Source organism: Brassica napus, chromosome C6 (assembly GCF_020379485.1).
Source record: "Brassica napus cultivar Da-Ae chromosome C6, Da-Ae, whole genome shotgun sequence".
Taxonomy (NCBI): domain Eukaryota; kingdom Viridiplantae; phylum Streptophyta; class Magnoliopsida; order Brassicales; family Brassicaceae; genus Brassica; species Brassica napus.
Window position 1 is genome coordinate 39528532 of NC_063449.1, and position 27078 is coordinate 39555609.

At 33.8% G+C, this 27078-nt stretch overlaps 6 protein-coding genes across 6 annotated transcripts; 5 read left to right on the plus strand and 1 right to left on the minus strand.

The window, feature by feature from the left end:
• The first annotated feature begins 191 nt into the window (after window positions 1-191).
• Window positions 192-2106, plus strand: LOC106405784 (probable histone chaperone ASF1A). The gene is made up of 3 exons (XM_013846329.3): window positions 192-599; window positions 1302-1417; window positions 1519-2106. Exons 1-3 carry the CDS (start codon window positions 491-493, stop codon window positions 1888-1890), a joined length of 597 nt encoding a protein of 198 aa, XP_013701783.1. The 5' UTR covers window positions 192-490; the 3' UTR covers window positions 1891-2106.
• A 2652-nt stretch (window positions 2107-4758) lies between these two features.
• LOC106353904 (cyclin-dependent kinase D-2) lies at window positions 4759-7091 on the plus strand. The gene is made up of 6 exons (XM_048760781.1): window positions 4759-4973; window positions 5048-5346; window positions 5422-5530; window positions 6186-6311; window positions 6425-6660; window positions 6746-7091. Exons 1-6 carry the CDS (start codon window positions 4872-4874, stop codon window positions 6915-6917), a joined length of 1044 nt encoding a protein of 347 aa, XP_048616738.1. The 5' UTR covers window positions 4759-4871; the 3' UTR covers window positions 6918-7091.
• Window positions 7092-7257: 166 nt separating this feature from the next.
• On the minus strand, window positions 7258-12297 carry LOC125588866. The gene is made up of 2 exons (XM_048760782.1): window positions 8197-12297; window positions 7258-8122 (listed from the first exon to the last, which is right to left on the minus strand). Exons 1-2 carry the CDS (start codon window positions 8521-8523, stop codon window positions 7937-7939), a joined length of 513 nt encoding a protein of 170 aa, XP_048616739.1. The 5' UTR covers window positions 8524-12297; the 3' UTR covers window positions 7258-7936.
• A 114-nt stretch (window positions 12298-12411) lies between these two features.
• Window positions 12412-14857, plus strand: LOC106353899 (protein DETOXIFICATION 8-like). The gene is made up of 7 exons (XM_048760780.1): window positions 12412-12714; window positions 12905-13449; window positions 13532-13618; window positions 13883-13939; window positions 14020-14258; window positions 14385-14590; window positions 14677-14857. Exons 1-7 carry the CDS (start codon window positions 12478-12480, stop codon window positions 14788-14790), a joined length of 1485 nt encoding a protein of 494 aa, XP_048616737.1. The 5' UTR covers window positions 12412-12477; the 3' UTR covers window positions 14791-14857.
• A 3253-nt stretch (window positions 14858-18110) lies between these two features.
• On the plus strand, window positions 18111-20820 carry LOC111210240 (protein DETOXIFICATION 7-like). Its single transcript, XM_048760783.1, has 7 exons — window positions 18111-18362; window positions 18528-19072; window positions 19154-19240; window positions 19590-19646; window positions 19726-19964; window positions 20090-20295; window positions 20372-20820. The coding sequence occupies exons 1-7, from the start codon at window positions 18126-18128 to the stop codon at window positions 20483-20485; spliced, it is 1485 nt and encodes a 494-aa protein (XP_048616740.1). The 5' UTR covers window positions 18111-18125; the 3' UTR covers window positions 20486-20820.
• Window positions 20821-24509: 3689 nt separating this feature from the next.
• Window positions 24510-26869, plus strand: LOC106446354 (protein DETOXIFICATION 9-like). The gene is made up of 5 exons (XM_048760784.1): window positions 24510-24759; window positions 24849-25462; window positions 25560-25616; window positions 26122-26360; window positions 26467-26869. The coding sequence occupies exons 1-5, from the start codon at window positions 24532-24534 to the stop codon at window positions 26694-26696; spliced, it is 1368 nt and encodes a 455-aa protein (XP_048616741.1). The 5' UTR covers window positions 24510-24531; the 3' UTR covers window positions 26697-26869.
• Window positions 26870-27078: the final 209 nt, after the last annotated feature.

The window sequence follows — 27078 nt, forward strand, 5'->3', positions numbered from 1 at the left end:
TGGTAAAACTTCACAGGCCATAGCAGTCAGTGCAATTTTGTAGGAGTTTAATAGCCCTCACAATTCTTAGAAGCTTGAATTTGTCTTTCATTAGTGATTAGACGATGGGGTTTGCAAGATTAATGAAAATATGGCGGTAATGACTTGTTGAAAGTTTCAATTTTGTTTTTCATTTTCCCTCCTCGATAAAGAACACCTCCCGCCAATTCAGAAAACCGGTGATAGCCGGTTACTTTTCCTAACGGCGACCGGTCATAAGAACAACACTCTTTGTCATTCGTGAACATCGAATCCATTTCCTCCCTTCATCAACTCGAGGTTTGCTCGTTGATTGTTTCCTTCGAAAACCCTAACTTTCTTCCTTGATTGAGTCTAAGCTTTTCGCCTGATTTGCGAAAGAGTACCAACTTAAGTTTCTCGGGACTTTGAATGAAGTTTTATTGGAAGCTAGGGTTCTTTTGAGGTTTTGTTTTCTCGATTTTGAGGAAAAATGAGTGCGATCAATATCACAAACGTCAGCGTATTGGATAACCCAGCGCCATTTGTGAGCCCTTTTCAGTTCGAGATTTCCTACGAGTGCTTGACTTCTCTCCAAGACGGTAACCTCCACTTTCTCCCCCCTCCCTTTTGACGGTTTATGCCTTTTTCATCCATGCAATTTTAGTATATCTTATATGCCATGATTGCATCAACCGTAAAGAGCCATATCCCTTATTTTTTTGATTCATTTGACTTTGCTTATGTATGCTACAAACCTTTAACTTGAGGTTTTGAGTTACTTGGATTCTGGTTTTGTTTGTTTTGTTTTTGTGATTCTCCCTGCTCTCTCACAAAGATATTTCTGCTCCTCTGATAGATTAGATGCTATAGCATGGTGGTTGTCGAGTCTAGTTTTCTTATTTGGATCTATCCTGAAGTTCTTGAATAACAGAGTTATGTTGGTGAAACTAATCTACCCTTTGTTGAAAGTTAAGACACTTTTGAGAGTGCTGTTCTTCCCCAATAGTTGTTCTCAGGATAGATGTTTAACCTAGACTAGTGGTTTCATCTGGCTTTAAATTTTTGGAGGTGTTTGTTTGTAAATGTGTTTGAACTTTGGCTTTGTACACTATGATGAAAAAAAAGATAGATACATTTTTTCACCATTCATGGATATAGGATTTGCCTGGAATATAGTATAACCTGATAAGATGGGTATCTTTCTGCAGTAACAGATAGTTTTAATCATCTTCTTGTCAGCAAGTACAATATAAAGAAAAACGATTCTGTCTATTTAGTCCCATGCTTTTGTGTTGGTACAGATTTGGAATGGAAACTTGTCTACGTAGGCTCAGCAGAAGATGAGACTTACGATCAAACTCTAGAGAGTGTGCTTGTGGGTCCTGTTAACGTTGGTAACTACCGCTTTGTCTTGCAGGTAAACTAAACACATATTCTTTTCTTTTTTTTTTTTTTGCTTACAGTCCCTCACTTCAATAGCGACAGAGTCTTGATCCAACACTCCATTTTACTTTACAGGCTGATCCTCCAGATCCATCAAAGATCCGGGAGGAAGACATCATCGGTGTCACTGTGCTACTGTTGACATGTTCGTACATGGGTCAAGAATTCTTGAGAGTTGGATATTACGTGAACAATGACTATGAAGATGAGCAGCTCAGGGAAGAGCCTCCAGCTAAGGTTTTGCTCGATAAAGTCCAGAGGAACATACTCTCTGACAAACCTAGAGTCACTAAATTCCCTATCAATTTTCATCCAGGAGACGAGCAGACTCCTGCTGATGCAGATCCTCCTCCTACTACTGAACAATCTGATGAACAACAACCTGACGACAACTGTGGTGAAGCTCAAGTTTTGCCTGATCAGCCACCAAAATCCCAGGAATCATGATTCTTTCTTAAGCCAAAGGTCTAGTTGAAAAAAAAAACTGGATGAGAACTATCATTTTCCTTCTCTCCAAGATCTTTTCATTTTGTTAAATCTTTCACAAAACATTATCTGGAAGTTTTGTCTTGTTTGTAGAGTCTTTAGGGAAGTGGTTCCTCACATGTATGAATGTTTTTTGGGCAAAGGTTTAATCAAAGCAAAACAATAAGTACGGACGTATTATGCAAAATTTTAAAAATATCTAATGTATTTTACCATTTTTCTAAAATAAAGAATTTTTATAATAGAAATAAAATTTATGTTTTTGAGCAAAAATACAGAAATAGATTGATGCTCTTGGTATAAAAATTTCTTAAACATTTGTGGTTTCCATGAAATCGGTTCGATTTGGGTTGGTATATTTATCTTAGTTTGGTTTATACCCTTTTAAAGTTTAAGACCCCCGCAAAATGTTATATATAAAACTAATTTTTATCTATTATTATTTATTTGTATTCATTTACGTATTATGTATATAATTAAATTAGAGTAAATACATAAATAAAAACAATACATCTTATTTATTTACGATATTTGTTTTGGTAAATAAATCAAAACAATCATTTATTTATTTTATATGGTATATAACTAAATTTCAATGACATGGACATAGATATATAGTATATTTTAGTATAAATATTTATTATTGAGAAATCATACTCATATGACAAACACAAAATTTCTAATGTGCGATTTTTCTAATACAAATTTCAAAATTAAAATATAAGTTTCAATACTTTTTTAATACAAATTTAGAAATTATCTTATTTAAGTATTTTTATATGTTATATGGTTTAATTTTAAACTATATTAATATATAATATGAATGTCTAGTAAATGTGACTTTATATTCATACGATTTATGATCATTGTATCTTGTTATTATCAAAAAAGTTAAATCATTGATCACAAAATTTTAGTGTGAGACATTTAACGTTTTTAATAATTTATAGTTTTTTTAAAAATTCAAAATATAACATATAAGAAAAAAAAAATTTTATTATATGGTTAATGTGGTTGTTTAATATCTTTTAATAATATAAAATTAAACAAAAAAGAGCTAAAATACAAAAATTATTATATAATATTTATTATTCATAATCATTAATTGTCATATATACATTAATCATATTAGGTAATTCCGTAGTTTTTATTTAAGGAAAGTGCAAGAATATTATTTTGTATACTATTTATCAATTTAATAGTTAGTTTAATAAAAAATATAATATAATTTAAGATGTATCAACATATTTCTCTAAAAATTCTTAATTTTATTATCATGGTGACACGTGGTTAATAATGTTTCTCAATTAATATATAAAGGAGAATGTTGTAATGTTTCTTATTAATATATAAAAGGATGTGAGAAAGACTAAGTGGGGCTTATTGGATTAGGTATTTGATAGAATTCTGGTGTTTTAGCAAATCTTACCTTATTGGATTCAGTATTTATAAAACCTTTTACAAATCCATGCTTATTGAACTTATCATTTGTATAAATCACATTAAATCTTCCCTTATTGGAAAATTGGAATTTCATCAATAATATGTATCAAGAATTATTTTGGATTATCTAAAAAAAGATTTGTAGTCAAAATTCAGTTAGAGGAAATACCACCTAATGAGATGGTATTTCACAAAAATAAAAAAAAAGGATTTCATCCTCTTCGTTTTATCGTCGGCCAAAAAGTACAAACACTAGTTGTAGCTTTATTACCCTCTCTGATCCCATTAAGCCGCCGCCATCACCTGGCCGTCGTCATCCCCAACCACCGTCCATTCTCACTAGTCCGAGACGTTTTGTCCATGACATGATTTTGATCTGCTCTTTTAACAAAATTTTGTCTACTTGATCTGGTGATGATTCAAACGGACAAGTACTCAACTGTGATAACTCAGAAGCTGAAGAAGAATTATTTATGTAGAGAGGCTCTCTCGTTGATGTAGTTCCACTTGAAGCTTGAATGACGTGGACGTGTCAAAGGGAAGACATGAGTGTTCACTGCCTTACAACGTGTCATGTCATATGTTGAGTATTATTCAGTGTGCTTATGAGCCTCTTAAGATATTAAGAAAGCTTCTGTTTAATCGTGATAGAAAGGTTTCTAGTGTCGTGATTTTATATGTTTAATTCATAAAAAAAAAATTTATTTATATCTCAAAACTCTTAAAATCCCTTTTTAATCACCTCCTAAGATTTTGTTTAAATCCAGAGTTTTTAGAAAGAGAAAAAGACAAAAATAGCACTAAATCAATTTTTTGTTCCCAAACTAGCACTCAAGGTCAAAAGTCACAAAAATAGCAATTTATGTTTTATCAAAAGTCACAAAATTAGGGTTTAAAGTTAAAGGATGGGGTTTAAGATTTAGGGTTTAGGGTTTAGAGTTTAGGGTTTAGGGTTTAGGGTTTAGAGTTTAGGGTTTAAGGTTTATGATTTAGGGTTTATGGTTTAGAGTTTAGGGTTTAGAGTTTAGAGTTGAGAAATGAGGTTTTGGGGACAAGATTTCAAATTTTGAAAAATAAAAAAATTAAAATTTTCAAAGGATAAAGTTAGAAATGTGCTATTTTGGTCATTTTAGTTTTTGAGTGCTATTTTTGCGATATAAACTTAGAAAGATGCTATTTTGGAGATTTACCCTTTTAGAAATTCCTTTGAGTTTTGTATATAATGAAATCCTCTCAAATGATCAGTTCAATAAGCCCCCCTAATTCTCCAAATGTAATAGGGAGGTTGTTGTCGACAACAAAAAAAGAAGTAATAGGGAGGTTGGTTCAGATCATATCAGAATCATGAGATGCGATTCATAAAATACTAAAAACATAAGGCTAAAACTGTAAATAAAGACCAACGAATGAAAGTGCTCACTTAACTAGCCCTCGTCTTCCCCCTTCCTTCCCTCATAGTGTTAACAGTAAACCGGAGGAAAAAAAAGAAGACAAAGCCGATGTCGAAATCGGGCGGAAACCAACCCGTAGATCGATACCTAAGACGCCAAGTGCTCGGAGAAGGAACATACGGTGTCGTTTACAAAGCCACCGACACCAAGGTCATTCAATCAGATTCAAAACCCTTCCCCAATTCGATTTCAATTCCTCATTTGTTCGATTTTTCCGCTTGTAGACAGGTAAGACCGTAGCAGTGAAGAAGATCAGGTTAGGAAACCAGAAAGAAGGCGTCAATTTCACGGCCCTTAGGGAGATCAAGCTCCTAAAAGAGCTGAACCATCCCCACATCGTCGAGCTCATCGACGCGTTTCCTCACGACGGGAGCTTGCATCTGGTTTTCGAGTATATGCAGACGGATTTGGAAGCTGTGATTCGTGACCGTAACATTTTTCTTTCTCCTGGTGATATCAAGTCTTATATGTTGATGACTCTTAAGGGTTTAGCTTATTGTCACAAGAAATGGGTTCTTCATAGGTAAAAACTAAAACTATTCTTTCTTTCTTTATGAGCTTTTAGGTTGGTCTTGACTTGTTTTCTCCTTTGTTTTAGGGATATGAAGCCTAATAATCTACTGATTGGAGAGAATGGTCTGTTGAAGTTAGCTGATTTTGGTTTGGCGAGAGTGTTTGGGAGTCCGAATCGGAGGTTTACTCATCAGGTATTTTGTTTACTCATCGATTGATGCTAAGCTTGATGTTTTTGTGTGATTGAATTGGCTGCTTAGGAATTGAATAGTAGATCTCATGATGATCTAATGGAATGTTCTGATGAAAATTAAGGCGTGATACTGAGCGTTGAGCAGACATGATGAGTATTTGATTCCTGTTGTTGCATACTTATGTTGTTCGGTTTTGGTGAGGTGAAAGATTGGTTGTTCAAACTTACAATACTGTTTTGCTATTTTTTATTGGCATTTTATACTCTTGAGGATTTTGTAGACTTGGTATCTTATTGGTTTGAACTGGCAGCTAGATTTTGTGATGTATGACATGTTGTCACGTTGTGATGATTTACTGGAAGTTCTTTTGGGAAGTGCGGATCACTTATATAGAGCGTTGAGAAGACATCATAAGTTTTTAATTCCTGTTCGTGCATACTTTTTTTTTTTGGGTTTTGGTGAGGTGAAAGATTGGTGGTTACCAGTCACTAGATACACTTTTCTGGCTTTTGGACGTATTGACATTTTTTAACTCCACAAGATACTGAGATTGAGTGGTTGTGTAGATTCATCATTTGGTTTTGATCTGCTTGTTCAAAGTGGAAGACTCGTAAACGTTGACTCGCATCTAAAAGAATGTACTTTATTGACACAGGTATTTGCGACGTGGTACAGAGCCCCCGAGTTGCTGTTTGGGAGTAGACAGTATGGTGCAGGAGTTGATGTCTGGGCTGCAGGCTGTATCTTTGCTGAGCTATTACTTCGTCGACCCTTTCTACCTGTAATCTTCTATACTTTTTGCACTTTATGTCTCACATGATCTTTGCTCTTCAATACTTCAAGATTGTCTTCTTCTTATATTAATATATATCTTCATTGCTTTGCATTCTTCAGGGTTCCACTGAGATAGATCAACTGGGAAAGATCTTTCAAGCTTTTGGAACTCCAACACAATCCCAATGGTCTGACATGATCTATCTCCCAGAGTACATGGAGTTCTCCTACACACCTGCTCCACCACTACGTACCATTTTCCCTATGGCAAGCGACGACGCTTTGGATCTTCTATCCAAAATGTTCATCTACGACCCACGCCAACGTATCACCATACAGCAAGCTTTGGACCACAGGTTATGTATCTAGTCTTTAAAAAGAAACTCATATGACAAAAATGTCCATTTCATGTATCTGATATCATCATTTTTTTTTGGTCAGGTATTTCTCGTCTTCTCCATCACCAACTGAGCCAGGGAAGCTTCAGATTCCAGCTTCGAAAGGAGACGCCCTCGAACCAAAGGCATCTGAGCAAAACAACCAACACGGAAACAGCCCCGCCGTGCTATCACCTCCTGGAAAAATGAGGAGAGTGATGGGTCCTGAGGGATAATACCTGAGGGTCTTCGTTTGTGGTAGTATATACAATCAATAGCTTTGATTGGATTTTTTTGCAGTAACTCTAGCGTCAGTTTGTAATGCCGCCTTCTGCAAATTAGTTACCAGTCAAAACTTATCAGAAAGAACAAAAGGCAAAAAGAAAGAGAGAAACATTCTCATTTAGAAATTTAGATGAAAAGCAAGTCCAATCACAAATAAACAATGAGAAATCGGCCAAAAAAACACTGAACTTTGCGGGAATTGCCAAAAGAAACCTGTACTCGAACCAGACCAATAAAACTCTGATCTTTTGTTGACTTTTTTAGTTAATTCACAAACTTACGGTTGACTAACCAAATTAACACACCGTTAACGGACAGTTAAGACAGTGTTAACTCACCGTTAATTACTGCCGTTTAGTGAAACTACGTCGTTTCATTCAGTTGTTTTGTTAAACGAGAAATCGGCCAAAAAAACACTGAACTTTTCGGGAATTGCCAAAAGAAACCTGGACATATGGGCTAGCCAATAAAATCCCGAACTTTTGTTGACTTTTCGGGTTTATTAAGAAACTTACGATTGACTGACCAGATAAACACACCGTTAACCGAGTTAACTGTTAATTAAGCGGACGTTAATTTTGGGTGTTAAAGTATACGACGTCGTTTCATCACTTTGTCTGATTAAAGACAAACGACGTCGTTTATATAGCCGTGTTATTAAAAATATGTGTTTCCTACGGCTCGAACTCGTGTACTCGGGTTTAATGGTAGGGGTTTTTGCCACTGAGCTAGTGGACTTTGCAATGGATATACGAACACAATTTCTTTTATTCTTCGAATCCGAGTTAAAGACAAATTAATGAAACGACGCGTTTTACATTAACTTTTTAATTAAAAAGATGGGGTTCCATCGACTCGAACTCGTGCACTCGGGTTTAATGGTAGGGGTTTTTGCCACTGAGCTAGTGGACTTTGCAATGGATATACGAACACAGTTTCTTTTATTCTCTTTGAATCCGAGTTAAATGAATCAAAAAGAAACGATAGCGTTTTCTCCTCCGATTGGTATAAACCCTAAATGGGCGAAATCATAAATACAGAAGAACCTATGTAACCTTAGATCTTTTCCACCTTTCCTCCAGTTCTCGTAGATATGGCGACAACACTGTCTATGCTCAGCTTCTGGAAGGAGGGTATGAACTGCTTTCACTAATCCCTACAAGATCAGAAAAAAAAAATCAGAAACAAGAATCAAACATTCATTGAGTATCATGAAAGCAAAGTGTTTACCTTTTGTTTGTCAGACATTATAACAAAGCCGTTCCCATTTTCCAATCCCAAATCCAAGGCCAAACGCTTCACAAACCAATCCCAGTTTGCATCATTCTCTATCTCCACTACAGCCCAAGCAATAGGGACAATTCTATTGTCTCCATCTCTTCCAACCGCAGCCAACAACTGTCCCTTGATGTCCCATTTCAAAAAGGCTCCATCTAAGCCAATAACAGGCCTACAAATCTTCTTCCATGCTTCCTTTTGTGCTTGGAAACACATGTAGAGTCTGTAGAACCGCTGCTTGGTTCCAACCGTGGCTCCTGGTATGGTTTCAATTTCCATGGTTGATCCAGGATTGCTCCTCAATATCTCTGCTTGGTAATCCCAGATTTTATCAAAATGCTCCTCATGGGTAATCCTTAGGGTTACGTTCAAACACGGGTTTCATTTTGTTTGATTGCAATCAAACACATCTTTTGATCAATAAAAATAAACATGTGTGATAACCTTCCGAAAAGTCCACTAGCTCAGTGGCAATACCCCCTTACGACCACGAGTGCACGGGTTCGAGTCCAGGCAACAACAATTTTAATTAAGCAAAACGACGTCGTCTTGAGATTTTGTGTTTAACAAAACAACTGAATGAAACGACGTAGTTTCACTAAACCGCAGTAATTAACGGTGAGTTAACACTGTCTTAACTGTCCGTTAACGGTGTGTTAATTTGGTTAGTCAACCGTAAGTTTGTGAATTAACTAAAAAAGTCAACAAAAGATCAGGGTTTTATTGGTCTGGTTCGAGTACAGGTTTCTTTTGGCAATTCCCGCAAAGTTCAGTGTTTTTTTGGCCGATTTCTCATTTTTAATAACACAGCTATATAAACGACGTCGTTTGTCTTTAATCAGACAAAGTGATGAAACGACGTCGTATACTTTAACACCCAAAATTAACGTCCGCTTAATTAACAGTTAACTCGGTTAACGGTGTGTTTATCTGGTCAGTCAATCGTAAGTTTCTTAATAAACCCGAAAAGTCAACAAAAGTTCAGGATTTTATTGGCTAGCCCATATGTCCAGGTTTCTTTTGGCAATTCCTGAAAAGTTCAGTGTTTTTTTGGCCGATTTCTCAATAAACAATCCTATTGTGGGCTTTGTTTCTGATTAGGTTTTTCAAGTAGTCAAGGGTAAGAGATAATAGGGGAGATTTGTAACATCTCCAACTCAGACCTCACTTCCTTTTGTTTCAAAAACAAATGGGGAAAGCCCATTAAAAATACAGCCCATTAAGTTAAATAGAATTCTCCTCCTATTTTTATTATAAATAAGAAAATCTTATATTCTTCCCATTCAAAAAAATCTACTGAAATTTTGCAAAAACTCTTGAGACCCAGAAACCCTAGCCGTCAGAAATATCTCTTTTTTTTTCTTCATCTCTCTCCTTGTGCCAATCTGTCACCTTATCAGGCTGCCGTTTGTCGCTTTTTAGACCAGCACGGATTACCGCTGATTGCTTCTTTCTCAACTGTGTTCTATTGTTGTTCATTAGATCTAAAAAATAAGTATTTACACTCTTTCTCTCCATTCTTCTTTTCTCATTTTCTATTGAGCTTAAGAGTACATATCTGTGGTAGTGGTGTTGCATTCTTCTTCTTCTTCTTCTTCTTCTTCTTCTTCTTCTTCTTCTTCTTCTTCTAAATCTCGATTCGCGACGTCGAATAAAGCCAAGGTGAGAACACAATTGTTAACTCTTTTCATGTCTCGTAGTACTTCGGGGCATTAGTCCCTTATAAATATTTTCTAAGTTTTGATTGTTGATCTTACTGGTGCGATGAATGGTTAGATCTAGTTGTTGACTTGTGTTGAAGTGATGAAAAACACCTAGTTGATGTTAGGTTGCTAAATGGTAAACCATTTATGTGTTGAGAATGAATGAATCGATGGATGTGTGATACGGACCTACATAATATGATTTGAGAAATCAGTTTTTAAGTGTCGCACTCACATTAATTCTTATGATGATTAATTACAGAAACACACTTAACAAGTTAAAATATTATATCTTATTCCATTATTAAAAACTATTTAATAACTTATGACAATTAAATTTTAATTTATTTTTATATTTTTTCAAATAACATATATAACAAAAAAAGAAATATTCATATCACAAAAAAATATATTTAAAAAGGAAAGAAAATATAATTTAGGATAATATATTTTATATAATATGATTTCATAAAAGAAAAGTTCATAAAAACAGTTTTGATGTTACAAATATAATCATCTCTTTAAAACACAATATTAAATAAAATAATATATATTTCGGAATTAATAAAATAATTTATTTATATCAGTCTATTTTTTCAAATTATTACAAAAATTTATTCAAGTAAAATATACTAAAATATCATTGGTTAACTATAAATATTTTATAATTGCTACTATTGAGATGTTTATTCATTTTTCATAATTGTTTTTGTTTAATTTTTAAGTTTGATTTGCATTTTCTATATAAATTTTTTTCCAGTAATGTTTGTTTATAAAACGTCATACTTATCATCATTTTAGTTTTTTCTTCTAATTTTAGAAATCCAAAAAATATCAAATTATATAAAATAATTTACGAAATTATATATATATATATATATATATATTGATATATATATACACATATTTAAGATAGAAAACTGAACTAGTGAAATAAATAAAACTAATCAAATTTAGTTTTACAAACTAGAATCAAAAGTAATTGTGATTCCATTTAGAAAAATGTGTGTAATACAACATAACCTACAAAATGAGTAACTTATATAATCTAAATTTTTATGCCCAAATCAAAAGTCTAAATGCAAAAAAAAAAAAAAAATTAATCAAAATTTTAAGCTATTTCAGCATAAAAAATATTATGGTTAAAGTTAGGGTATTTCCAACTCATTCTATTTTTTACTATAAAATACAGTTTAGAGTTTTTCAAAAAACAAAAAAAAATAGAGTTTATAATAAAAATGCTCTAATGGTATTCTATTTCACTCTATAATAGAGTAAAAAATGGGTTACTCTATATATAGGAGTAACTTGTTTTTATTTGTTCATCAATCTATTTCCCACTCTATTATAGAGTGAAAAATATGATGAACCATTGGTGATTTCTTAGAGAAGTAGATACAATTCAATATACCCAAATAATAATCAAATTGACTAGATATCAATACTATTAAAAGAGAAGAAATCCTAAAAAAACTATTTAAAAAATGTTGTTGCACCCTTTCATTAGATTACTAATATTTTAGTCTTAACTTAAATTTATACTAACAATATGTTACCATATATTTCTCTAACAATAATTTACTCAATACTTCTTCTTTATTAGACCCACGTTTTCTGTACATATTAATATCGAATCTTAGCCACATGCACAATTTTTTTTTTATTATTTGTCCATTTATATGTACCAGAGTTTGTTAACTGAAACTCAATTAAAGTTAGATTATCTGAAGTTCATATATCATAATTTGGAAATGGAAGTCTAATTTATACCTTAACATTTAAATACATAATATGCTGAATTCATATGTTTTATACGATAAATTTTTGATTTGATTAGATAACTCTTTTGTTAATATTAAATAACAGCACTATCGATTAAACATACATATCATTTTCGCTTATAATTTCAAAAAAAACTCACTTTTACAAAATAAAACATCAACAAACCTATAAACATAAAAACACAATTATACGATTCAAAACCCAAATTTCATAATTATTAAAAATAAATCAAAAACAATATATGTAATCGCAGGTCAAAATCTAGTTATATATTTAATTACATATATAGTTAAAATAATATAATATTATTTAAAATAAATCATACATGTAAATTAAAAAATAATTAAAATTAAAATTAGAATATTAATGATTTTATAATATATTTACTATGTAAGTAAGTGCATGATTTATGTTTAAATTGCGGGTTCAAAAATATTAAACGAAATCTAGTTTTTTCTTCGTCTGAATTCGTTTTGACTTCATCAATATCACTAAAACTATGTTTGACTGCTGTGCCCATGAAAAAGACAGTCTGCAATGAGCTATATGGTTTATGAATAGAACGCATCAATTCGGCCACATCAGCGGTGATGCAGAAGTACATAAATAGCTACATTATTTTGTTTAATTTGTTTTGCATGTTCCGTGACCACTGTATTGTATTTCTCTATCTGATTATTCGATCCATCAGTTTGTATTTGACTTCTTCTGTAACAATTATCAACAAAAAAAAAGGTTTGCTCAGACGATGGAAAGCGGTTTCTCCTTGGCGGAGAGAGAAGAAGAAGATAACAAAAATGAGAAATCTGCAGGGATGATGATGAAGAAAGTGAGCTACATGGCTGCTCCAATGGTGGCAGTTTATCTTTCTCAGTATCTCCTTCAAGTTATCTCCATGATTATGGCCGGTCACTTGGACGAGCTCTCTCTCTCCAGCGTCGCTATTGCCACTTCTCTTACCAACGTCACTGGCTTCAGCCTCCTCGTAAGATATTCCTCTGTGTTCCTGCATCTCTCTCACTAACTTGACTTCAGGGCCGGATCCGGACATAGCCCACGGAAGCATTGGCTTTGGTCCCTAAAATTTTTGAATTTTTTTTATGAACATAAGTTTTTAAGAAATATTTATAGACTTCAAAATCACATATCTGGCCTTGCTTGACTTCGATCATTAGGTAGGATTTTCAGGTGCTTTAGAGACATTGTGTGGTCAAGCTTTTGGAGCAGAGCAATTTAGAAAGATTGGTTCATACACTTACAGCTCAATGACATGTCTTGTCTTGATTTGTTTCCCAATCTCTCTTCTTTGGGTCTACATGGACAAACTCTTGGAGCTTTTCCACCAAGATCCTCTCATCTCTGAGTTAGCTTGTAGATACTCCATCTGGCTCATACCGGCTTTATTCGGATGCGCTCTTCTTCAGCCTATGACTCGCTATTTCCAGTCACAAGGATTGGTTCTTCCTCTCTTCTTGAGCTCTTTTGGAACTCTCTGTTTTCACATTCCCCTTTGTTGGCTTCTTGTCTATAAACTGAGGTTTGGAATAGTCGGCGCTGCTTTGTCCATCGGTTTTTCGCTTTGGTTAAACGTAGCTTTGCTCTGGGCTTTTATGAGAGACTCTTCTCTGTATTGCGAAACGAGGAATCTTCAGGCGCAAGAAATCTTCTCGAGCATGAAGCAGTTCATCTATCTTGCGATTCCCACTGCAATGATGACTTGGTAACTATGTTTTCTCTGTTTCTTGATTTTTAATCTTCAATGGATGCTTAAATCTTTTATCTCTTTTGATGTGCTACTAAAGCTTGGAGTGGTGGTCATTTGAGCTTCTGTTACTATTGTCTGGACTCTTACCTAACTCAAAACTGGAAACATCGGTGATGTCCATATGGTATGTGAATATATCCCTCTGTATAATATTATATAGATGACCAGAGATCATTAACTCAACTAGAAAGGAGCATGACTATTGTATCAGAGGTCCAGAGTTCGAGTGATTGTTGCGATGAAACTAATATTACATGATGTGGTTTCAGATATGAAGAATTGCTGGTTTCGGCCTAAAAAATAAAAAATATATATATATACTGATGACCATTGTTTTAATATTTAACTAATATGTGCAACTTTTGCAATTTATGTCTTCCTTGAGCAGCCTCACAACTTCACTTCTGCATTATGTTTTCGTGGATGCAATAGGTGCAGCCGCAAGGTATAGTAACATTACCAATTGTTCATAAGAATATAATTCTTTGTGAAAAATGTTTCTTAACCATTGTCTTACTTATATAGCACACATGTCTCAAACGAGCTAGGAGCTGGAAACCCAAAGGCAGCTCGAGCAGCGGCTAATGCTGCACTTTACCTTGGCGCTTTTGATGCTTCCTTTGTAAGCATCACTCTTTACAACTATCGAAAAACTTGGGCGTATATCTTTAGCAATGAGATAGAAGTCGCTCAATATGCAACAAAAATCACACCGATTCTCTGCCTATCAATTTTTGTCTGCAGCTTTACCTCCGTGCTCTCAGGTAAGCAAGTCATATCAAATGTAAAAATCTAGAGATGAGAGCTCTTGTGATTGTATTTGTTACTTGAAGGCCAAGAAACTAAATGTTATGTTCTTCGCGAACACTGCAATTCATCATTATCCTTAGGGATTGCTAGAGGAGTAGGGTGGCAAAGTATAGCAGGATATGCAAGCATAGGATCATATTATCTAGTTGGTATACCGGTTGGTTCAATCTTATGTTTTGTTGCGAAATTGAGAGGGAGAGGACTTTGGATTGGTATTTTGATAGGCTGCTTTGTCCAAACGATGGTTCTTGCTCATGTCACTTTTTTCACCAATTGGGAGCAAGAGGTTTGTATACCTTTCCTTCTCTAGTTACTTATCTTCATCATTTTCTTATAATTAAAGTGTTGAATTTTATCTCCATTGGGCTCCAGGCAACAAAGGTGAGAGACAGGGTACTGGAGATGACACCAAAAGGAAATGAAGAAACAGAAGTTATAAAAGAGGATGCGCAAGTTTTACTAAGTGACATTTCAGAAAATGTGTAACCCCATTTGCATTTGTTTCTAGTTCATAGAAGCATTTGGTTATGAATTAAATTAGAATATATTTCTTGAACTGACTATCGACAAGAGATTAACTGATGAACTGGAATCTCTGACTATAAACATAAAGGAGTGTTAGACAACAAATACTGTATATATTTGGCTCATAAATGTTTCTCATTTTGATTGCCTCAAATCTTCCTTATATGCACCTGTTCTAGACAACTATATATCATCTATGTTGAGAAAAACAACATTGACCTGGGGAAATCCGATGCCATCTTCAAATATAGGCAAACTCATCTTAAGAAGAAATACGACAAAATAGCTTACTAAACTCAAGCAACGGGAGATCGCCAATACGATAAGGGGTTTGTGTGATTCTCTTTGTCAACCACCTCCAATACGATAAGGGGTTTTGTGTGATTCTCTTTGTCAACCACCTCTAATAGACACACCCTTTTATAATCATTTTTTTTATGAACTAGATTTTAATATGTGCTTTCAAAAAATGGATATATTTTTAGTTTATAATTTCTATAAAGATTGCATAAATTTATTTGTTTTGATTAGATATAACATAATTTGAAACTTTAATATTAGGATGTTTTGCAAAATGAGGAGATGTAAATATTTTAATTGTTTTTGGTTTTGCTAAATATGTTAAAATATTGTTGGTAGTGATAACTTTTTTAGTTGTGCAAGATTTATATTATACTAAATAGGTTAAATAGAGTGTTTTCATATCTGACTCGAACCTGCGGTTAAACATTTAACCCCGACGACTTGTATAAAATTTGGTTTGTATTTAGTGAAAACCAGTTAATTAAAATCCCGATAAAACTTGGAAAAACTCAAAAACTCTCCATTAACCAGCAAACTGGCATTGGTTGACCCAGTCTAAAAAAAAATCTGATGATAATTTTTAAAATTGATTAAACTCCTGATATAGATTTTAATAATATATAAAATTAAGTAAACTATTTAACTTGTAATTATTTTGATTTTTAATGAACTTCATATCCGTGGCCACACGATAGAGTGTAGTGCGGTACTTTTGAATCCATGTGCTTAACAACTGAAAACTTGTCTGCCACTAGATCACCATCGAATGGTTAGAGTATGAGATTTGATAGGTTACACTGTATTTCAGTAATCAAGAAAAACTTTATGCATTTATATCTTGAAATTTTGAAATGCTACATAAATATGTATATATTGTTACATTACTGGTTTACAAATTCAAAAAGAGTGTCTTAGTTCAGCAGAATGTTTTGCTTTTCAAATTCTTGCATTGAAGTTATATATATATATATTTATACTTATATTTTTGAAAAAGGCCTTCTTATTGATAAAAGAGTAGTTACAAAGATACACAAAGAAGAAGAAATTTTTTTCTTGGTTACTGAAAAAAAAGGAAGAAATTTTACAGTTGAAGCTTTAAAACAAGACAGGTAGGTGAAAAGGGGGATATCACACTGGCTAAGCGACAATGGAGCTATGGAAGGGAGCACTAAGCAAAAAAAAAAAAAAAAGAAGAGAGCATTTACAGCCAAGACCAAAGGGAAATGAGATCAAATCCCAATTTCCGACCTGAAATCTTCAACGCTATGGCTTTGTTGCTGGCTGTACGACAACATCAGTGATTGTCCTAGGCTAACCAAGTGAGGACACCCAATGGTCTCGAGGGATCTTCGGCCCTAATACGGACCCGGATTTGAATTCCGCTGGTCACTAGGAATAAAATTTAACATCTGGGCTCCCCCGGCGTCTGGTGACCGAAGCGTATCCGGCCGATAACGTAGGCTGTTGCGGACACTCATTGCTAATCTGGACCCTTTGATGGGGGCAAGTATACACCTGGGTTTTTCAAAAAAAAAAAAATGTCCTAGGCTGGACCGTGATACCAAGGTGAAAACGTTCATTACGTTCCTTCCAGGTCTCATATATGCATCCTTGCCATAGCTGCAGTATGGCTAGTTTTAAGAGTCTATCACGAGGAAGAATAGCAAACCAACCAATAATATTATCCCAGAGGGTAGGAGCATTATTCAACCCCATTAGCCCCAAGGAAGTTCTCCAAATTTCAGCAGAGAGATACACATTGTAAAAATAAGTGATCCCTTGATTATTGATGCGATCCACAAAGTCAACAAGTCCCTTCAACATCAGCACCCCAAGAGATTAGCCTATCTAAAGTAGGATTCCTATTTAACATGAATAACCAAGTGTTTGTTGAGTGCTTAGGAACCATTGTAGAGTTCCACATCTTTTGAGCCCATGTACAAAGCTGTTTGGAAGACCTAATATATTCCAATTCTCCTTTGAAATAAATCTGTCTCTGGAAAGACCCTCTACTCTCCAAATAATCTTGTCATTTCCTGTCCCAACTGTTAAAGAAGAAATGAAAATCTGCAGGTTGAGCTGTCTGGCGTGTCGAGGATGAGGCAAAGCCCAGACCCCATTATGAAGACAATCACTGACGAGAGAATCAATTGGAATGCCTAGCTAGGTCTGAAGGTCCAAGATAGCTTATAAGTTAAGGTTTTATATATTTATATATATATATATATGAAAATGCTTTAAAAATTCGGTTTTCCCCATTGTAAACATCCTACGTATTGATTACTGAATTATTCAGAGCTTTTACATGTATTTTCTTCTTCTTCTTTTTTTTTGGTAAAACATTTTCTTCTTCTTTCTTTTCACAAGCTTGTACAAGCATAGCTTTCTCTCTTAAAACTTATGTGTTCTCTTGAATCAATGATCTTCAAATTTTCGTCTTTGGTACGTTGTTCTTGGAATCAATGAACATCTAACTTGTTTACGATAAGGCTGCACCAAAAATATTAATGGTTGTGGCTTTTCTTGAAAAAACCTTGATATTTTGAAAATTTAGACGTAAAAGCAAGTCCAAGCACAAACAAACAGTCTTATAGTGATATTTGCTTCTAACTAGGGTCTGCAGGTAGTCTAGGCTAGATAGGTGATAATTGATAAACCTTAAGTTGCTTGACAATCAAGAAACATCTCTGACTAAAAAGACAGGAATTTTAAGTTCCTCAGTTTTTTTTTCCAACATTTTCCTACGGTATTGTGTTAAATTATAATGGTCACTGGAAAGAAGACTTTATATTTTAATAAGTCAAGTTTGTATCAACTTTCCGACAATATTTGAGATTCTACTAAGCGGTCTAGTATTATATTCAGACCACTAGGGTCTTTGTTTAATTTGTTTTGCAGTTCTGTATTTCTCTACTGATTATTCGATCCATCAGTTTGTATTGACTTTCTCTGTAAATATTATCAACAACAAAATAAAAAAGTTTGCTCGGACGATGGAAAGCGGTTTCTCCTTGGCACAGAGAGAAGAAGAAGATTACAAAAATGAGAAATCTGCAGGAATGATGATGAAGAAAGTGAGCTACATGGCTGCTCCAATGGTGGCAGTTTCTGTTTCTACGTATCTCCTTCAAGTTATCTCCATGGTTATGGCCGGTCACTTGGACGAGCTCTCTCTCTCCAGCGTCGCTATTGCAACTTCTCTTACCAACGTCACTGGCTTCAGCCTCCTCGTAAGATATCCCTCTCTTTTTTTTCTCACCCATACAATTTATAAAAGTTTTTTTACATAGGTAGACGCTCCCAAATAATGAAACAAAATAATTTTTTTAAGATTTTTAAAAAAGTTTGTTACCCTCAAAATTTCATATCAGGCCTTGCTTGACTTAGATCATTAGGTTGGGTTTTCAGGTGCGTTAGAGACATTATGTGGTCAAGCTTTTGGAGCAGAGCAATATAGAAAAATTGGTTCATACACTTACAGCTCAATGATATGTCTTGTCTTGATTTGTTTCCCAATCTCTCTTCTTTGGGTTTATATGGACAAACTCTTGAAACTATTCCACCAAGATCCTCTCATCTCTGAATTAGCTTGTAGATACTCCATCTGGCTCATACCTGCTTTGTTCGGATGCGCTCTTCTTCAGCCTATGACTCGCTATTTCCAGTCACAAGGATTGGTTCTTCCTCTCTTCTTGAGCTCTTTTGGAGCTCTCTGTTTTCACATTCCCTTGTGTTGGTTTCTTGTCTATAAACTTAGATTTGGAATTGTTGGTGCCGCTTTGTCCATCGGTGTTTCGCTTTGGTTCAATGTAGCTTTGCTCTGGGTTTTTATGAGAGATTCTGCTCTGTATCGTGAAACCAATAATCTTCAGCCGCAAGAAATCTTCTCGAGCATGAAACAGTACATCTCTCTCGCGATTCCCTCTGCAATGATGATATGGTAACTATGTTTTCTCTGTTTCTTGATATTGATCTTCAACTGATGCTTAAACCTTTTATCTCTTTTGGGGTGTAAGTAAAGTTTGGAATGGTGGTCATTTGAGATTCTGTTACTATTGTCTGGACTCTTACCCAACTCAAAACTCGAAACATCGGTGATGTCCATATGGTATGTGCATATATCCCCTTGTATATATTATACAGATGATCCATTTGTCACTTACATAAATAATCTAAGAAAATGAGATTCAGTCCAAGATAAATGGGCGAAAAGATGCATTGTCTTAAAGGACCATGTTAGGAGATTCGCATCAAAAATATGGAGATATATTAATATGCATGGCCAGATTTGGACACATCCCCTTAAAACATTGGCTTTGGTCCTCAAAATTTTTGGACGTTTTTGACATAGGGATTGAAACTCAAATTATAATTTAAATAAAATAAATTTATTAAATAAATGTTTATAGCCTTCAAAATATATGATCCATCCGTGCTAATATGTTTTCTTTGAGCAGCCTCACAACTTCAGCTCTGCATTACGTTTTAGTGGATGCAATAGGTGCAGCCGCAAGGTATAGTAACATTACCAATTGTTCATAAGAATATAATTCTTTGTGAAAATGCTTCGTAACCATTGTCTTGTTTATATAGCACACATGTCTCAAACGAGCTAGGCGCTGGAAACCCAAAGGCAGCTCGAGCAGCGGCTAATGCTGCACTTTACCTTGGCGCTTTTGATGCTTCCTTTGTATGCATCACTCTTTACAGTTATCGAAAAACTTGGGCGTATATCTTTAGCAATGAGGTAGAAGTCGCTCACTATGCAACAAAAATCACACCGATTCTCTGCCTATCAATCTTTATCTGCAGCTCTACGGCCGTGCTCTCGGGTAAGCAAGTCATATCAAATGGAAAAACCATATGCAGTAAAATGTAGAGATGAAGGCTTTTGTGATTATATTTGTAACTTGAAAGCCTAGAAACTAATGTACACTGCAATTCATCATATCCTTAGGGATTGCGAGAGGAGCAGGGTGGCAACGTATAGCAGGATATGCAAGCATAGGATCATATTATCTGGTTGGTATACCTGTGGGTTCAATCTTATGTTTTGTTGCGAAATTGAGAGGGAGAGGACTTTGGATTGGTATATTGTTAGGCTGCTTTTCCCAAACGATGGTTCTTGCTCTTGTCACTTTTTTCACCAATTGGGAGCAAGAGGTATACCTTTCTTTCTCTAGTTACTTATCTTCATCTTATAATTAAAGTTTTGAATTTTATCTCGATTGGGCTCCAGGCAACGAAGGCGAGGGATAGAGTATTGGAGATGACACCTAAAGGAAACCAAGAAACAGAAATCATAAAAGAGGATGCGCAAGTTCTACTAAGCGATATTTCAGAAAATGTGTAACCCCATATCCATGTGTTTCTGATTTACACAAGCGTCTGTGTTTCTAGTTCACATAAGCATGTGTTTATGAATCGAATAAGAATAAGGCTTCGAATGTTTTCAACCACACCACAGTTAGTACACCATAGTTAATAGTAACAAAAATCTCTAAATATACTTATGTATCTATATATTTTTGTTATTATTAGTGCCGCAATGCAGTTGTTCTGCAATTGTCCAAATTTTGTCATTCGGAGCCTATGTTTCTTGAATTGACTATTGACAAGAGTTGAACAATGAACTGGAATCTGGGACAATAAAATACTATTCGACAACAAATATATAGCAAACTGAAATCATATTATTCTGCTCATAAATGATTTTCATTTTGATTACCTCAATCTTCCTTATATGTACATGTTCTAGACAAACTATATATTATCTATGGAGAGAAGAAAACATTGACATGGGGAAATCCGATGCCATCTTCAAAAATAACCAAACTCATTGATAGAAATATGACAAATTGGCTTATTTCAACTCGACGAGCAGGAAGGTAGCAAATACGATAAGGGGTTTTGTGTGTGGTTTCTCTGGTCAACCACCTCAACTCATGAGTCATGACAACAACAGCAAAATCCAATCCTTTCATTTTTGGTTTTAATTCTGTATTCGTTGTATTATGTTTTTTCTTCAAAAAAAAATATGTTTTCTTTCAGCTAAATGATGAAGATATTGTAACGCGGCCACCCCAGTTTCCATCTTTCCTTTTAGAGTTTACCACTCTTCATAGCTTCTTAATTGCTCAAAAAAATTGAATCCAAACCCGTCAAAATCAAAAGTCGTCGCGCTAGTAGTTTACAGGATTTCCATGCATCAAGAATTAACTAAAAACTGAAAATCTTCTCTCTCTCTCTCTCTCTCTCTCTCTCTCTAACTAAACCTAGGTTGCTGCATGAAATTAGAAGAGTCTGTCATAACCTCAGTGTGTCTTTATGAGATTTCATTGGCAATTTATTATATAACCCAACACATAAAAAGCTTAAAATAAATCGCGACCACTGAGAAATTAACATTTCGGCATTGCCAAGGACATAGAATTGACACATGACTATTCTGGACCATTTATGTGGAACCAGGATATAACTGTATAATTCAAAAAAAAAGCTTAAAATAAATCGCGAAGATTTCTTTTATAATCTGTGACTAATTGATCATCACTTGGTCTATTCGATAGTGCATGTTACATTTAGCGGAATTCTGAAGATGGGTAAGTGTTTTTGTTTTGAATTTTTTTTAAAAATCAGTTAAAAATCATTCAGTAAATCAAGTAATCAACTAGTCTCTAACCCTCCGTCTGGACGAGTATCAAATAATCATCCATGATATTATTATGATACTTTCTAAAAATATCAGTGTCATAGTCACGGTATTATTTAGGAAATTTCTTTGGCCATATGGATATGGTTGGACCTACCACGGAAATTTAACGAATATTTGTTACCCATATTTGACAAACCTTGTATCCAAGTATAAACCAATCATATATCTCGAGATCATCAGTAAACCATCTCCCACAGGGGTTCTCCCCCGTTAGAATTCTTAATATATGTATTATGTATATATATGTATGTACGTAAATATTATGCATGTATAAATAACTATGGAGTCCGCAATTATTGTGGAATCCTATAAATAAAAGTTCTTAAGAATTCTTAAAACTTTCTTTTATTACCTACGGGGTTCCACAATTACTTATGCACTAGATTAAGATCTGCGCCTTGCGCGGAATAAACATTATATATATATATTATTTTATGTATTATATGTTCTTACATATTATGAAATAATAAATATATATTGAATAATTAAAAGTCAGTAACTATTACATATATAATTAAATAGGTGCAAACGTATAAATCAATTTTATTAATCCAAACATTTTTTTTTAAATTTGATAGGATATGTAATTAAATTTAAATGATATTAACATACATAGTATATTTTTAATATTAATGTCTATTTTTTTTTAAATGATGCTTTCTACTCATATGTTTTTTTATCATGTGTATTTTTAATACCAAAAAATTTAAATTACTGATAACAAAATTTTCATTGTGGGATTAATAATTTTAGTAATTGATAATTTAAAAAAAAATTATCAATGTTAGTTCAAAACTTTTATCAAAAAAAATTATTCAAACTAAATTTTGAAACTAAAATATTTATTTATTCAATATGGTGTATAGTTTAATTTAGAATGATATATATACATATATATTTTAAATCTTAATGATTAATTAAATTAGACTTTTACTTATATGATTTTGTAATCATTTGTATTTTGTCATAACAAAAATTTTAAACCATGGATCGCAAAATTTGAATGTGAGACTTTTAACAGTTTTAGTAATTTATAGTCATTTTTTTAAATTCAAAATATAAAATATACAGAAAAATCTAAATTTTTATAATATGGTTTTTGTGTTTTTTAAAAAATTATTTTAATAGTTTTAAATTAAACAAATTTGATAGAAGATACATTTTTTTTATCAGATCTTTATTATTCAAAATCATTAATTGTCATATATACTTTACTCACATTAGGCAACTCCGTAATCTTTATTTAAGGAAATAATAAATGACATTAATAATGAATTTATTGTTAGTTTAATAAAAAACTTATTATATAATTAGATGGACCAACCTATTTTTCTAATAATTCTAAGAATCATCCTAGTGATGACATGTGGCTACAAAAAGAAGTTGTAATGTTTCACAAATAATATATAGGGGATATATATATACATAGCACATATTTATGTATGTATATATTATACATGTGTAAATAATTATGGAGTCTACAATTATTGTGGAACCCCATAAATAAGGGTTCTTAAGAATTTTTAAAACCCTCTTTTAAAAAACTTTACCTATGGGGTTCTACAAAAATTGTAGACTCCATAATTATTTATACATATATAATATATACATACATATATATACATAACACATATATTAAGAACCCAATAGGAAGAATCTCGTTGGAGGTGCTCTACTGATACGATCATACTACTCATCAAAATCTTTCTGCCTTGACTTTCTCAACTATTTTTGACAAATGGCACTTTATTTAGGATCTGGTCCATCTTGGGTTCTTAATAATTAAGGCTTGGAATGTTTACAACCGCCCCGCTCCGCACCGCAGTTAACAGTATCAAAAATCTCTACATATACCATATATCTATACGTTTTTATAACTGTTAAAATCGTACCGCAGTTGAACCGTTTGTCCCGCACCGCTCAAACTGCAGTCACCATTCGAAGCCTAAATCAACCTGATCTTTTGTACTCCTTCCCTCCCTTTTCCTATAAATGTCACTTAGATACTTTTCACACGTATTAAAAAAATGATTAAAACGTATTTATGTTTTCATTAATTACGTCTAATTGGCCAATGATATTTGAGATAAATAAGTTTATTTATTAGATCAATGCATTTTACAATTAATATTTAGCTAAAAATAAGTAAAAACTGCATTAGAAACCTAAAACAAGACTTTTTATGTAACAAGAAAAAAAAAACTAAAATGACACTCGTTAAAAAACAGGGGAATTATTTAAAAACAGCTATTGACAGTTTTAAGATTTAATATATATAAAAAATATTTAATATATAAAGTTAACACACCCGTGACCATTTAACCCGAAAAACAAACAAACCAGATTAGTTTTCCAGAAGACAATTAATTTGATTACGCTGTTCTTCTTCCAAATCGTTGATTTATGGTCCAATTGTGATTCCTTTTGTAAACGTCTTTTTCATTACAATATGACAGGCCCACGTCGATCACAAATAGGAAAATTCCAAAGATCGCGATATGAGCATTGTTCATTAATTATTATTCTTTCCTGAACAGTCTTGGTCATTAATTATCATGTCAAATATTTATTGAAAGCCAAAACTTTTTTTTCTTGAAAGCCAAACCTTAATAAGTCAAAATCATATTGGCTTTCGCTACTAGACTCCACATTTCGAAAAGAAAAAGAGACGAAGAAAACATACGATGGAAGATCCATTACTGGTAAATTACAAGAAAGAAGAAGTAGATAAGATAAGATGGGAGAAGTTGAAGAAAGTGGCATCCATGGCGGCTCCCATGGTGGTGGTAAACATATCTCAAACCCTTCTTCAAGCCACTTCTACAATGATTGTTGGACACAAAAGCGAGATCTCTCTAGCTGGAATTGCTCTCGCCAGCTCCATCGCTAATGTAACCGGCTTCAGTCTCCTCGTAAGTTGAACTTGTACAAACTCATAACATGTTACCCTATTTATTCTTCTCTGGTTTAAGTTTCTTAGAAACAATTATTTGAATAACAGTCTGGTCTAGCGAGCGCATTAGAAACATTATGTGGTCAAGCCTTTGGAGCTCGTCAGTACGAGAAACTCGGTTCCTATACTTTCACTTCCATTGTTTCTCTCCTCATCATGTGTTTCCCAATCTCTCTTTTATGGATTTTCATGAAGAATCTTTTGTTGTTGTTTCATCAAGACCCCGAAATATCAGAGATAGCTTCTGTTTACTGCCTTTGGCTCATACCAGCTTTATTCGGATACTCTGTACTTCAGTCGTTGATTCGCTACTTCCAAACACAAAGCTTGATTTTTCCTATGGTTCTGTGTTTCCACGTGCCGGTTTGTTGGGTTTTGGTTTACACTTTAGGGCTTGGAACCAAAGGTGCAGCTTTATCTATTAGCCTTTCGTATTGGCTCAATGCGGTTTTCCTCTGGTTTTTCATGAGACGTTCTCAAGTCTGCGAAGGAAAATGCGTTTTTATATCGATGGAAGCGTTTGGTCAGATGAGGACCTTCTTCTCCTTAGCGGTTCCTTCTGCTTTGATGATTTGTCTTGAATGGTCGGCTTTCGAAATTTTGATTCTAATTTCCGGAGTTTTACCCAACTCAAAGCTGGAGACATCTGTGATTTCCATGTGGTAATACGAAGGCCTAATTTTTTTTGGCAACACTATAGTCTCTTTGAATCCTTATATTGTCGTGTCTGAGCAAATGGCTACCTTTTCATTTGAACAGCGTGACATCATCTTCTTTGCACTACAATCTAGCATCTGCGATCGGTGCGGCCGCAAGGTCAGTTTGTGTATATAATTCGTTTATGAACGCAAATTCAGAAAATGACAAAAAAACAAAAAACAATTTCCCTAAGTTTTGTTGGACTTACAAGTCATGAGTAGATGAGTCTATATTTCTTTTATATAGTATTGCAATATTACTCAATTTACTTCTCTTATTATATGTAGATTATAGGTGTTTTAGTCTATTTCAAATCAAATTCCACTTTAAGATGGGTAACATATCTCAATTGAGCCCTAATCTTGGGTCTAATATCATGTCAAGATTTTTAAAATAAAAGCTATTATCAGTGAGTAGATTAACTTATGTTTCTTAACTATCACTCTACGTCACATGTTACTTTTAAGCATGTGATTCCTAATAGTTATTTCATTGAAGTAAAAACAACACACGTGAATATTAAGGGAAACGTCAATGAAATGCAAACAGAGAATCAAAGTGATAGTCAGTCAGTTTAACTATTTATTTTCTTTATTTAATTGGATTTACTTAAATGTTTTAGCACAAATGTGGCCAACGAACTAGGAGCTGGAAACCTAGTCGCGGCTAAAGCTTCTGCGTTTGTTGCAATCATGATTGCAGCTGTTGAATCTTCTTCCGTAAGCTTTGCTCTGTTCATGTCAAGCAACATTTGGGGCTACGCTTATAGTAACGTCCCTGAAGTGATTCACTACGCTGCAGAAATCACACCGGTTCTCTGCATTTCCATTGTCATGGACAGCTTGTCAGCTTCACTAACCGGTTTGGAATCCACACTATTTAGTCTTTATAAACACGCAAAGAAAAAGAGATTTTCTAAATAAAGTTTCTGTCTTATTTATCTTGGTGTATGTGTTTGTGTTTTAAGGGGTTGTGAGAGGAAGTGGTAAGCAGAAGACGGGAGCTTACGTGAATATCGCTGCGTTTTATATCATTGGTATTCCAATTGGACTTCTGTTCTGCTTTATGCTTGACTTCAAAGTCAAAGGTCTCTGGATTGGAGTTCTCACTGGATGCACTGTGCAAACTATCACCTTGTTTCTCATTACTACATTCACAAAATGGACCAGTATGGTAACTGAGGTCTCGACCGTTTAATATGCCAATTATTGCGGTTGTGTTCCCATCAAATTATTTGTAAAGTCTCAGTCAGTACTTTATATTTATTTTTGTGTTTTTTATCGATAACATGCGACTAATTTTTTATTTGAAAAACAATACAAATATTGTAATATGTAATTGCAAAAGCAAAAGCAAATTTAAATGCGAAAGATGTAGCCTCCATTCATAAATCTGTATGGGTTGTGTTGGGAATAATACCCAATATTGATGAGATGAAAATGAGATTTAGACAACTAAGAGATTTAAGAAGAATACTTTTAATATTTAGGAAAGGGTTTACTACAAAAATTTTGTTTTTGGAAACTCTCTCTTACAAATATTTTCTCTCTTTGTTTTCTCTCTTCTTGGATGATACAAA